Below are 12,816 nucleotides of genomic sequence, written 5' to 3' on the forward strand. Positions count from 1 at the left end.
GTAGCTCAGTATTAGGGCAGGCCACATACACCAGAGCTGGCAGGTTCGAACCCAGCCTTGGCCTGCTAAACAACAATGACAACTACAACAGAAAAATAGCTGGGCATAGTGGCAAGCGCCTGTAGTCCCAGCTACTTGAGGAGCTAAGGCAAGAGAATCACTTAAGCCCAAGAGTTGAAGGCTGCTGTGAGTTGTGACACCAAGGCACTCTACAAGGGCAACAGTGAGACTCTGTCTCAAAAAAGAAAAGAGTATATTGCCTTTCTCCCACTCTGAATACACTTTAAGAATACTTAACTTCAGGGTAAAATTCAACATGAGTTTTTATTCCATTATGTTGGGAGATTAAAATATTAAACAGTCGCAGACCAATGGGGGGGATGCAGAAGTGATCCCACCAAAGGGGGTTTTGTACATCTATTTAAGCAGTCAACAAAACCTATGAAAACCAATCATCGGTGGGATCATTCCCTTATCACTCACTGGCTGCAACTATTTAAGCTCTAGCCTTAATATAACAAGTTGTGAGCCTGTTTCCAGGCAAGGCAACTATGTAAGAGTAGTATAAAAAAAGAGCTTATATGGTTTAAAAAATTCATTAATAACCAGAATGTACATTAAATATTTAATCTACAAGCATTCCTTTTTAAAAATCCTACTCCTGAGACAGATTCTACCACTGAAAATCATTCCAAACTGTACTTTCCACTTGAAATTTTAATGTTTTCCTGTAAACAACATGAGCAAAACTCCTTTTCTACCTTTCTCCTTCCTACTGTGGATGAACATCAAAATGCAGAAAAATAGAGAAGAATTTGAAGACCAGATTAATTTAGCACAAATAAACTGATTAATCTTTTATTTTATAATCAACTGAAACACACATTAAAAACACTCCACTCCTCTAGGAGCCTCTCCACTCCTCTCTCTCCCCCGTTGTTTCTTTCTTTCTCTCTCTTTCCTCCATGGTCTCTTTTTTCTTAAACATTTGCTCTTGAGAATGAGCACTGCTTGCCTGTACAACTAATAGAGCTGATGGGTGAAGTCCCCAGCATGTGAGCCTAGGGGGTGTGTCATTTTATTAAAAAAAAATTAACTGATGTCTACACAACCAGCAACGAGTCTCATTCTGTCTCCCTGGGAAGAGTACTGTGATGTCATCATACCTCACAGTAACCTCAAATGCTTGTGCTCCAGAGATCCTCTTGCCTTAGCTTCCCAGGGAGCTGGGATTACTTGGGATGGTAGTCTCGCTCTTGCTCAGGATAGTAGTCTCTGGTCTCTTAAACTCCTCAGCTCAAGGAATCCACCCCCCTTGGCTTCCCAGAATGCTACAGTCAAGAGCCACCGTACCCAGCCTTATAACTTCTTTTTCTATGGAGCTCTTCCATAGAGGAGGGTAAATCTGTCCTCCCATACTATAGGACTGAATGACTCTCAAGCCCAGTGGGAAGGCATTGTGGGGAGGGGAAGAGTTCCTAGATATTCTCCCTTTCAAGAACAGGTCATGTACCCAGCAGTACTTGGGCGTTTGGGTACCTACCTCTCCTATAAAACTGAAAAGATAAGAAATAAAGGTCAAAAACTTTAAAAAACAAACAAACAAACAAACTGGGAGGCCTTCTCGTCCCAGTTCTTCCTGGAGTCAAGAAAGGATGAGTGAGACGGTAAGGGAAAAAAACATAGTGGGTACCTCATTCATTCATCCATTCACTCGAGTTATTTACGAATGCCCATTGTGCCAGAAGCAGTTAAATAATGGTGAGCACAAAGAGACAATTCTTACCCAGGCTTAACTTCCAGGGAGGGAGGCAGAACATAGACTGGTAAACAAAAAAACATGAAGAGAATCTCCTGTAATGAAGTGAAATTAAGGAACACGATAATGAGAAAGCGAGGCAAGCACTACTCTACTCTCCTTCATGAGAAAGTAAGTCAGAAAGGTCTGTCTGAGGAAGTGATAGTACAATGACAATCTATGAATACAAAGGCAGGGAACAGCAAACCAAGCAGAGGGAACAGCATGACCATAGGTCCTAAGGTAGCAAAAGGCTTGGCCTGTCTGAGCCATGCTAAGATCTCCAGCACAGCTAGATGGTAATGACCAAAGGACAGAGGGGACCAAGACAAGGCTGGTGAGGTGGGGAAGGGCAGACAGATCACATGGGTCCTGCTTTACAGACCACAAAGTTTAGATTTTCTTCTTTGTATGATGGGAAGCAACTGAAGGGGTTAAGAAGGAAAATGACACAACCTGATTGGGGTTTTAAGATTACTGGCTTTGTGTGGAAAATTAATTTGAGTGGGCAAAGAGAGATGGTGGCAAAAATTAACACAAATTAACTCAAAATAGCTAAAAACTAAAACTATAAAATTCTTAGAAGAAAACGCAGTTATATGTCTTTGTGAACCTGAACTGGACAATGATTTCTTAGGTAAAATGTAAACACAAATGTAAACAACAAGAACAATAATAAATTGGACTTCATTAAAATTATAAACGTTTTAAGCATTAAAAGACAATATTAAGAAAGTGAAAAGACGACTCACAAAATGGGGGGGGGAGGGAGGGCCTGCAACTCACCTATCTGATAAGGAACTAGTATCCAGAATAAAAAAACTCTTGCAATAAAGAAAACTCAATTAAAAATTCATTGGCAGGAGGATCCCCCAACCTCAGAAGTTTGAGATCAGCCTGTCCAAAAGTGACATCCCATCTCTACTAAAAATAAAAAAAAATTAGCTGGGTGTCATGGCTGGCGCCTATAGTCCCACACTACTCAGGAGGCTGAAGGATAGCTTGAGCCCAGGAGTTAGAGGTTGCTGTAAGCTTTGATGCCATGGCACTCTAGCCAGGGCAACAGCTTGAGGCCCTGTCTCAAAAAAAAAAAAAAAATTACAAAAGTGTACACTTAAAAAGGACAAATTTTATGGAAAGTAAACTATATCACAGTATTTCTAAAGTCAACAAAAGGAGGAGAAAAAGAACAGATAGCAGGATATCCATCTAGAGGCAAGTGGAGAAGTTCAAGAGAGAATGGTAACTTAAGATTTACAACAGCAATGGAGACAGGAAAGACAGATGAGTGCAAAGATATAAGGGGGAAAATTACAAAACTGATTTAAGATCCTGATATGTGAGAAGGGAACAAAATAACCAGACATAAACTGGCTAACTTCTGGGAGAGAGGAGACTCTAAAGTATTAGACAATTATAAAAAACATAGAAACAATATGTATTTTTCAACCAACAAAAAAGGGACAGTAATGAAAAATGAGATATACCATAAATAGAAAACAATATTTTTCAAAAAATAGTTCTGATATTTTTCTGAAATAGGATCATTTTTGTGAAACTCTGAACTGCAAAATTTAAGACTCTGAACTACATTAAAAGGAAAAAACAATGTGCTGTGTTTATGTCAGTTAATTTGTGACTCAAGAACAAATTACTATTTAACATTTATTAATTTCTTTTATATAAGATGCTCTCTAAATGTGAAGTATCACATATAATGGGGGTCCTCAAACTTTTTAAACAGGGGGCCAGTTCACTGTCCCTCAGACCATTGGAGGGCCAAACTGCGGGCCTCGGGATGAGTCGGCTGCTAAGCAAGACAGGCAGCGGCGGTAAGAACTCCTGGCAGGCTGGATAAATGTCCTCAGCGGCTGCATATGGCCCACGGGCCATAGTTTGAGGACACCTGACATATAACAATCTTTAAATTTTCAGGTGATTCAAATTTCTCATTTTAAAATGTCTTCTTTTGCTTACAAAAATGAACTCTTACCTGATTCACGAGAAATTTTAAAATAATTATGTTTTCAATAAAACCTCTGTTCTTTAAACTTTTGAGAAACAAGGCCCTTGTAGAATTGGCAAAGCTTTACAAATTCTCCATCATCCAGACTGACTGAAAATAGTGAAGATGCATAATTTTTATGCAGAATAAAAAGAATAAAGCTGATTTCCCCCAAAATGGGAGAGCAAACAAACAAAAAGGATTAGTAAGTTTCCACAGTAACGTCTCAGGAAAGCCGCAAGATTTTCTCTGAAACACCCTCTGAAAAATGGTTAACATATTTCCTTGTCTGCTTCAAAATGCTTTGCTTAAGAAATTCCCTCCTCTTTTATCACTGTCCACTGCTAAGTGCATATTAAGTAAGGAAACATACTCAAACTCTAGGGTAAAATAGAATGCAAGAAGACAAAGACATATATACAGGGAACTACGTGAACAGGTGTCAAAATGAGTAGAAGTCAGAAAAATAACAAGGGGAAAGGAACCAATATGAATAAAAGCAGCCAAGGAATGTCTCTGCACAGGGTAGGTCTTATGCTCAAAAATCAGGCAGGTTATGAGGCCTGACATCAGAAGAAAAAAGCATAGGAGCTGAACAAAAGCTGGGGGAGAGGCAGGAGGTCTCTGCACAGATTGCTTACGGAGGACAACAAAGAAACTGGTTTTCTTAGAGCCAAGGGTTTCTATTTCAGATGGAATCACAACAACTGGGGAATATATGGATAATCCTAAGCATGTTGTTAAGTTTAACTTTATTTTGGAGAAAGATTTTGGACCTTAAAGACTTATGAAAAAAACAGATACGGTGAAATTTTAGGTTCTGGAAGACTTTCTCTCCAATGGAGCTAGCTTCAGAAAATGGAAAATATTCCAACTCTCCCACAGAGCTCAGCAATAGAGTAAAGCGGTTAAAAGAGTAGGTTCTAGAGTCACAATGCCTGCCTGTACCCATGTCCTATTTCTGCTACAAACAGCAGTGACAGGGCAAGTTGCTTAACCCTTCTTGACCTCAGTTTCCTCACAGCTAAGGTTCCTGTGGGGAATGAACAAGCTCCCACCTAGAGCATTTACAGTAACCTAGTGACCATCACATGACAAGAATATATAAGTACTAGGTGCTCTGTTTAGAAATACCATGGGTGACTGTTCACTATAAATTAGCAAGCAAAATATGAACTTCATAAAAAAAATGTATTTCAGGTTCAAGGAAACCAGATATAGTAGAACTTGCAAAGATAACCACTTCCCTACACCGACCACTTCAAGTTGAGCTAATTTTCAGACCAGACATGCATGTATCAGTACAGTAGGCCTAGTACCTTATGATGACCAGCTTCATATGTTGACCAGTTCATTACAGTTTCTTGGGTGGTCAACTTACAGAGGCTTTACTATATTTGAAATGTCCTTTGCAAATTATTAACTTTTGGATTTTTTTACTATCTGGTCAAGATCATCTTTTAAGTGTAAACATCTTACCAAGAAGTATACTGCTGAAATGTGAAAGCATACTAGCCAGGGAATCCAGAGACTTTGGTTACATGGGGTAAAACCAACCTTAGAATCTCAAGTATCTCAACTATAAAATAAGGTCATGGCAGCCTGGGCCAAGTTTATAATTCTATAGATGTTACCCAGCGACAAGCAAAGGTTAACTAATGGAGTAAATGTTGGAAAAGGAAACCTATTTGTGGATGCAAATTTCACTTTCCCAGGAGAGCTCTAAAACTAGTGACCATGGATATGTCTCCATCATGCTGACTGAGACATTGATGCCCTGGAGGAAACTGAAGTCTGACAGGGCTACATCCAGCCTTGCACAGTGAAGGCCTCACTGCTATGTGATTCTCTGCCCTTCCTTAGAGTTATCCTGTGGCTTATTCGCCTTCAATGTGACAGTGACAAATCTAACTGTGAACATCTCATTGCCCTTACCCCACAACCATTCCTTCCTCCAGATTCCTACAGCTGGTCCCTGTTATGTCTTTATCAGTGGATAGGTTTTTGGTTGCTACTCACTGCTGACAGAGTGGCTATTATTTGCCACACTGAGACTCATTACTGCCAACAGCATTTGTTTTCTCCCTTCCCTGACATATTGTGCTTCTGTCCACAGCTGCCATCGTTGTGTGACAAAGCCAGCTTCCTGTGGACATCAAACTGCCCTCATCACCCCATCAGACCTTCTCCTTCCCTCCTTGTGGGAGGCCTGTGCTTATCGGGTTCTGAGTTATCAGGCACCTGAGACTGCCTACTGTTAATAAGAGTATGGAATTAAAAATCAGGGAATCCAGTTTTTTTTCACCATTCTGTCACTTACTAGCTGTGTGACCTTGGCTAAACATGTGCCTTAATGTTTCATATACAATACGAGGTCAGACAATTAAGTTCACAAACTCATCCTAGAAAAAGTGCTACATACCTCAATGCTGAGTATTGCTACAGTCACCTTTGAGGTGCTCCCCTTGGGAAGCTATGCACCAACACCAGCACCTAGTCTACTCTTCAAAGCAATTTTGAAACTCTTTTCTGGAATAGCCATTAGAGCTATTGTTCTATGAGATCTGACAATTAAGTTCATAAACTCATCCTAGAAAAAGAACTAACGTACCTTATTGCTGAGTATCCCTACAGTCACTAGATGACCAGGGAGAGTACTTCAAAGGTGACATACTTACATAGTCCTTTTCAACTTAAGCGATTCACTATTTATGGGTGGAGTGTTACCTAAATCAACTGTTTCAAAAATAACATTTAACATTCCTTTTCTTTCTCATTAAAATGGAACTACAGAAAAGTTAAAAAAAAATTTAAATCACCCACATCTCACCACTAGGTCAACAGTTTTGACATTTTAATGAAATTTTTTCTAGATTGTCTTCTGATTTTCTAAAAAACACACATGAATGTATTACTTAGCAAATGGTCTTTTCCATGTAGTAATAGATAAAACATTTCCTCAGGCCAGGCATGTGCCTCGTGTCCATAATCCTAGCACTTTAGGAGGCCAAAGAGGAAGGATCACTTGAGAACAAGAGTTCGAGACCAGCTTGGGCAAAACAGCAAAACCTTGCCTCTACCGGCCCCCCCAACCCCCACCAAATAAATAAGTAACGCCAGGTATGGTAGCACCTATGGTCCCAGCTACGAGGGAGAAGGCTGATGACAGGAAGAGCATTTGAAGTTACAATAAGCTATGGCTACACCACTGTACTCCAGCCTGGGGAACACAGCAAGACCTTGGCTCCTAAAAAAATTTTTTTTCCTCAATGTTCCAACTCTTAACTTTCAATTGGAAGACATTTTGAATCTGTTTCAAATTAATTCATGTATGGAATAGTGATCTAAAAAGGACACCACAGCCCAACATAAAATGTTATATATGGGTTTATTTTGTAACCTCCAAAAAGTGTTATATATTTACAACAAGAACAACTTGAATGTGGTAGTAGAATTCAATGGGGAAATGCAAAAATAATAGAAGAAGAAAGCCAAGTATATATAAATAAATTCAATACTTTCAATATTATATAGACTATACTATCTAGAATGCCAAAATTCTCTCTCAATGGAAACTTTTTCACTTAAACTGAGGGTGCTTAAAACTTAGGGTTTCAAATTAATTAAAAATATGAGTAAGACAGTCTCTATAGATAACTGATTAGGGTTATTGGCTTCACTCCTGGAATTACTTCTACGGTCAAACTTATAACAGAAGCAAAGAAATGCTGTATCAGTAGGAAAAAAATGACAAAATTTAAGATTCTATAATGTAATAACCAGTAGGTTACGTGTCACTATAAACCAAGCAATTTTAAGAATCTCTACAAAATGAAAAAGTACAAAAAATACTACTCACTATGGTTCATTTGCAACTTTATTGTTTTTAGAGACAAGTTCTCACTCTGACACCCAGACTAGAGTGCAGTGGCATGATCATAGCTCACTGCAGCCTTGAACACCTGTGCTCTAGCAATCTCCTGCCTCAGTCTCCCAAGTAACTGGGACTACATACACACACCACCATGCCCAGCTAATTTCCATCTGCAATTTTAAGAAACTCTACAAAATGTGAGCATGATACACTTCAATATGAAGAAAACAGAGACAGAAGAGCACAGATTCCCTTCTACCTTTAGTAACTTGGGAAGACTATTAACAAAATAGATTCGTAAAAACCATTACTGGTCTTTTGCCCTTCAATAAATACTGGTATGCATTTTCTATTTTTAAATATGTATGCCTGGCTCAGCGCCCATAGCACAGTGGTCACGGCACCATGCTCAGCCCCATACACTGAGGATGGCAGGTTCAAACCCAGCCTGAGCCAGCTAAACAACAATGACAACTGCAACAAAAAATAGCCAGGTATTGTGGCGGGCGCCTGTAGTCCCAACTACTTGAGTGGCTGAAACAAGAGAATCACTTGAGCCCAAGAGTTTGAGGTTGCTGTGAGCCGTGACACCACAGCACTCTACTGAGGGCAACATAGTGAGACTCTGTCTCAAAAAATTAAATTAAAACATAAATAAGTATGTACAGAGGAATTATGTAAAAGAACGTGGACAAACCAAACAGGAAAAAACTGGACAAAAGATTTGAAGTCAAGTCACACAAGAAATTCAAATGGTCAGTTAACATGAAAAGACACTTAACCTCATTAATAAAAAAATACAGGCCAAGTACGGTGTGGTTCACACTTCTAATTTTATCACTCTGGGAGGCCGAGGAGGTGGGAGGATAACTTGAGGCTAAGAGTTCGAGAACAGTCTGAACAACATAGCAAGACTCCATCTTTACAAAAAATAAAAAACAAAATAAAATTAGCTGGGCATGGTGGCACCTGCTTGTTGTCCTAGTTACTTGGAAGGCTAAGATAGAAAGATTACTTAAGCCCAGGAGTTCAAGGTTGCAAAGAGTTGTGATCACACCACTGCATTCCATTCTGGGCAACACAGCAAAACTCTATCTCCAAAGGGGAGGAGGGAATGCAAATTTAAAAAAGAGACAATAGTTTTCTGTCTATGAAATTAGCAAAAATTTAGAAGACAGAAAAATATGGTTGAACACTATAAAACTCTTAGAGGGCAATTAGTCAGTAGTATCATTATTTAAAATGTGCATTATCTTCCCAGTAATCTTACCTTTATAAATTTTTCTTACAGAAACAGTAACATAAGGCATAAACACATATATAAAAACTAGAAAATACCTGCAATACCTAAATGGACTTATGACTTAGGAAATGGTTACGTAAACTATGTGGTGTCAATACTAAGAAATTTTATGCAGCTTTAAAAAGAATCACATGGATATTAAAAAATAACATGGAGAATGTTTATGCTATATTGTTGTGGGAAAAGTACAGCAAACTGCAGAATCACACAGTATGAGCCTATTTTAAAAAATTAAAAATGATTCAGGTGATTTTTTGTTTTTAAATATTTCTTTGAATATGTACAGAAAATGATATGGAAGGATAAACCCTAAACCATTTTTAGTACTTCTCTCTGTGATTACAGATACTTGATGGTAAGGAGTGGGGGCTAGTCCTATAGTCTTATCTGTTGTTTGAATTTTTGTTATAAGCAAACATATTACCCATATAATTAAAAACAGCCAACAGGAAGAGGTTCTCTTAAAAAATTAGAATACAACACATCACATTAAAATAAAAAATGTACTCAACAAGTCTACTACTAAGCTAGTTACATGCTTCATAAATAAGCTGGGTAGTTACAACATATTTATTAATATCTAACATAATAACTAAGCATCATATGTAAATACCCCACTTACCTCTTTAGGTGATAAATTTTGTGTGTATACTGTCCCTTTTCTCCATCCTTCTCATAAGGTTCATTCTTTAATACTTCAATTCCTTCTCCACCACCAGTCTCATTCTTACTAGCTTCTGCAACAGTGTAAAGCTGCCCAACCTGATACTGAAATTTCAAAGAACACAAATTTCAGTTAAGTCAGCAGTAACTGCAGAAATTTCCTAGGCTAAAACCTTAACATAGAAAAGCATATCCACACTATTTGGACATATATGCTATAGGAAAAAACAACTCAAATTAGAAATCAGTGTCCTTAGGAAGTCAAACATCAAATAATCATACAGTTTACATTTTACAAGATTTCCATTCTTCAAAAAAAATTGCCAGTTACAAATACTTGAGTGTTTTTATCCATTTATTAAGAAAATGTGTTACCGCTTGGTTCAACTTTTGAACAATATACAAGTAATTTACAAAGCACTTTCACATTTATTATGTCTCATTCAATATCACAAAATTCAAAGTATGGCAGGAATATAACTGTCACTTTGCCAACTAAAGCTAAGCAACCAGAATATTATTCTCAATGATACAGAGAAAACACATGCAGTATAATGACAAAAGCCTAAAGAGCCAAAGAATCACTCATGAAAGTCCAAATTTTAGTAGACTTCCGGGATTTTTGCCCCCCACAACTTACGTATTACACCTCAATTTTGCCCTTCCTCAGCCAACCAGAACTAGTTATTGGGTTATGGAGTCTTCCAGTAAACAGAAACTGCTCTTAAAAGTATTACAAATATACAAATATTTTATAGTCTTCTCGGTTGTTTGAATTTTTGTTATAGGCAGGAAACTGCTAGCAGCAGTTTCTATTTCATTTAAAGTAAACCACAATTCTTAGTGGTCTGCATCAATACCTGTGAGTCAGCAGTACTGTCCTATACCAATCTGGAGCCACTAGTTCCAATAAACATCATAAAAAGCCAGTTTCTTTTTTGTGTCCTAATTTGTTCCAGTGACCCAATCATGGCACTATCTTCAAACTCTACAAATTTAGCTAAATTTCTTCCTTCCAATGAAGATAGCCTGAAGAAGTATTTTTCTTCTTTATAAGCTTATTTTCAAAGAAAGACATAAAAATCTACCTGTAAGAACTTGTAATTCAAAACTAGCATTTTATATGAGGGACAAAAAATAGGGTTAAGTGTAAGCATTAATCTAAAAGAGCTCACAGGGATATGGTGCTACCTTACAGGTTAACTATATTTAAACACCCACACCCACAGACCCACAGACAATCTTACTTAATTTGGAAGGTTTAGGAAGATGAAACCAAAAATATTTCTTAAATGCTCCAAAAATAAATTTCTGTAAAAAGTGCAGAGAGGCTGTATTTCTTCTTTTGGCTTTCCATGATACTAACCCTAGAGTAGGATTAGTCTAGTAATACCAAAGTCCTTAAATATCTCCAAAACATACTTTTCAACTCTATCATGTTTTAAAACAAGATTAAAATGTCTCTAAGGCAAAAGCTAAATTTCATTTTGGTCAGGAACACACAGTAACAAAAATTCACACACAAAAAAACACAGTATCCAAAAAATGTTATTAATGAATTGATATTTTGTGGCATGCTACTAGGCCTTCTCTCATTCCCATTTTTTAGGAATAACAAATAGATAAAGAAAACAGGTTTATTCAATCTTGAGTATAACAAAATGCTAAGAAGATTATTCTAGGTGACAATATCAAGACTCAAAAAGATTTCAACAAGCTGATTCAACCAGCTAAAACCAAAAGAAAAATTTAACAAAAACAAATGTCAATTTCCACATTGACATTCAACCAACCAATTGTGCAAATAAAGAGTAAGAGTTGGCTCGGCGCCTGTGGCTCAAGTGGCTAAGGTGCCAGCCACATACACCTAAGGTGGCGGGTTCAAATCCAGCCCGGGCCGCCAAACAATGACGGCTGCAAACAAAAAATAGCCAGGCGCTGTGGCAGGCGCCTGTAGTCCCAGCTACTTGAGAGGCTGAGGCAGGAGACTCGCTTGAGCCCAGGAGTTGGAGGTTGCTGTGAGCTGTGATGCCATAGCACTCTACCCAAGGGGATAGCTTGAGGCTCTGTCTCAAAAAAAAAAAAAAAGAAAGAAAGAAAGAGTAAGAGTTCCTGGCATGTCTGGTGGGTGTTTTGATACAGTGAAACCTCAGGCACTACTGAGATATTTATGGCTATGTTCAAGTATACAACTAAACAGTGCCAGCTACTCTTTTTTAGTTCCTGCATTTTTTTCTATCTTCTGTCAGCTGTCACTTCTCAAGACTATTTTCTTTGTCTCACTTCCAATTCAATGCTTCTAATCTAGCATTAGCTCTAGGAAAACCACGTAACTGAGCAAATGGGAACTGTGTATAAATCAGAGAAGGGTCCAGAGGGTTTAATAAGTTTTGCTACACATCTTGATCTCTTAGAAGTGTTTTCTGCAAAACTCCTCATTCTTAGCTATACCACAAATGCAGGACATGTTGAACAGGTTATACATTTCTATATTATGTGCAGACTGAGGAAGACAAGTCCTCAGTTATGTGTCAGACCATTTCTGGAATACTGTTTTCAGTTCAGATCAACAAATACAACATTTCCAGGGATGAGACCAGCTGGTGAAAAAGTCTAGAGGTCATACTATATTAGGCCAAATGAACATGCTGGAAATAATTAACCTTGGGACCTTTTAAGATAGAACAAAAGGGATTGAGAGGTGGGAGAGAAAACCTCAAGGTTTACTACATGCAAGATACAATAGACTTATTTCCCATTGCTCAAGTGGGATGATCTGTAACAATAGTCAAACATTATACTAAAGCAGATTTGGGGTTAAAAACAAATGTTTAAAATGTTCAACAGTAAAACAGGCTGCTTTTCCAAGAAGCAACCTGTTAAAAAGTTTAGGATGGAGCCTTAGTTTTCTGGAATCTTATAGAAAGAATCCCTGCACTAGACCGGAGGTTAAACTACATTCTTTAGACTTTTCCAAAACAAAGCAGTGTAATAAGAAATTAATTTGCAATTCATTTTGTCACATAAGCTGGAATGAAATGGAGACTATGAAAGTTAGACGTTAGGCTCCGTGCCTATAGCACAGTGGTTACGGCGCCGGCCACATACAACGAGGCTGGTGGGTTCAAACCCAGCCCAGGACAGCTTAAAAAACGACAGCTGCAAAAAAAAAA

The 12,816-nt window shown here is 38.0% G+C and overlaps 1 protein-coding gene across 1 annotated transcript in view; it reads right to left on the reverse strand.

Annotated features, from left to right (window-relative positions):
• PITPNB (phosphatidylinositol transfer protein beta) overlaps positions 1-12,816 on the reverse strand; it is a 70,862-nt gene that overhangs the window by 50,312 nt on the left and 7,734 nt on the right. The window contains exon 3 of the mRNA XM_003789846.3: positions 9,603-9,748. Coding sequence (XP_003789894.1) covers positions 9,603-9,748 — 146 coding nt within the window. The remainder of the gene's footprint in view (positions 1-9,602; positions 9,749-12,816) is intronic.

Source organism: Otolemur garnettii, unplaced genomic scaffold (genome assembly GCF_000181295.1).
Source record: "Otolemur garnettii isolate 467f Iridium unplaced genomic scaffold, OtoGar3 scaffold00038, whole genome shotgun sequence".
Lineage (NCBI taxonomy): Eukaryota > Metazoa > Chordata > Mammalia > Primates > Galagidae > Otolemur > Otolemur garnettii.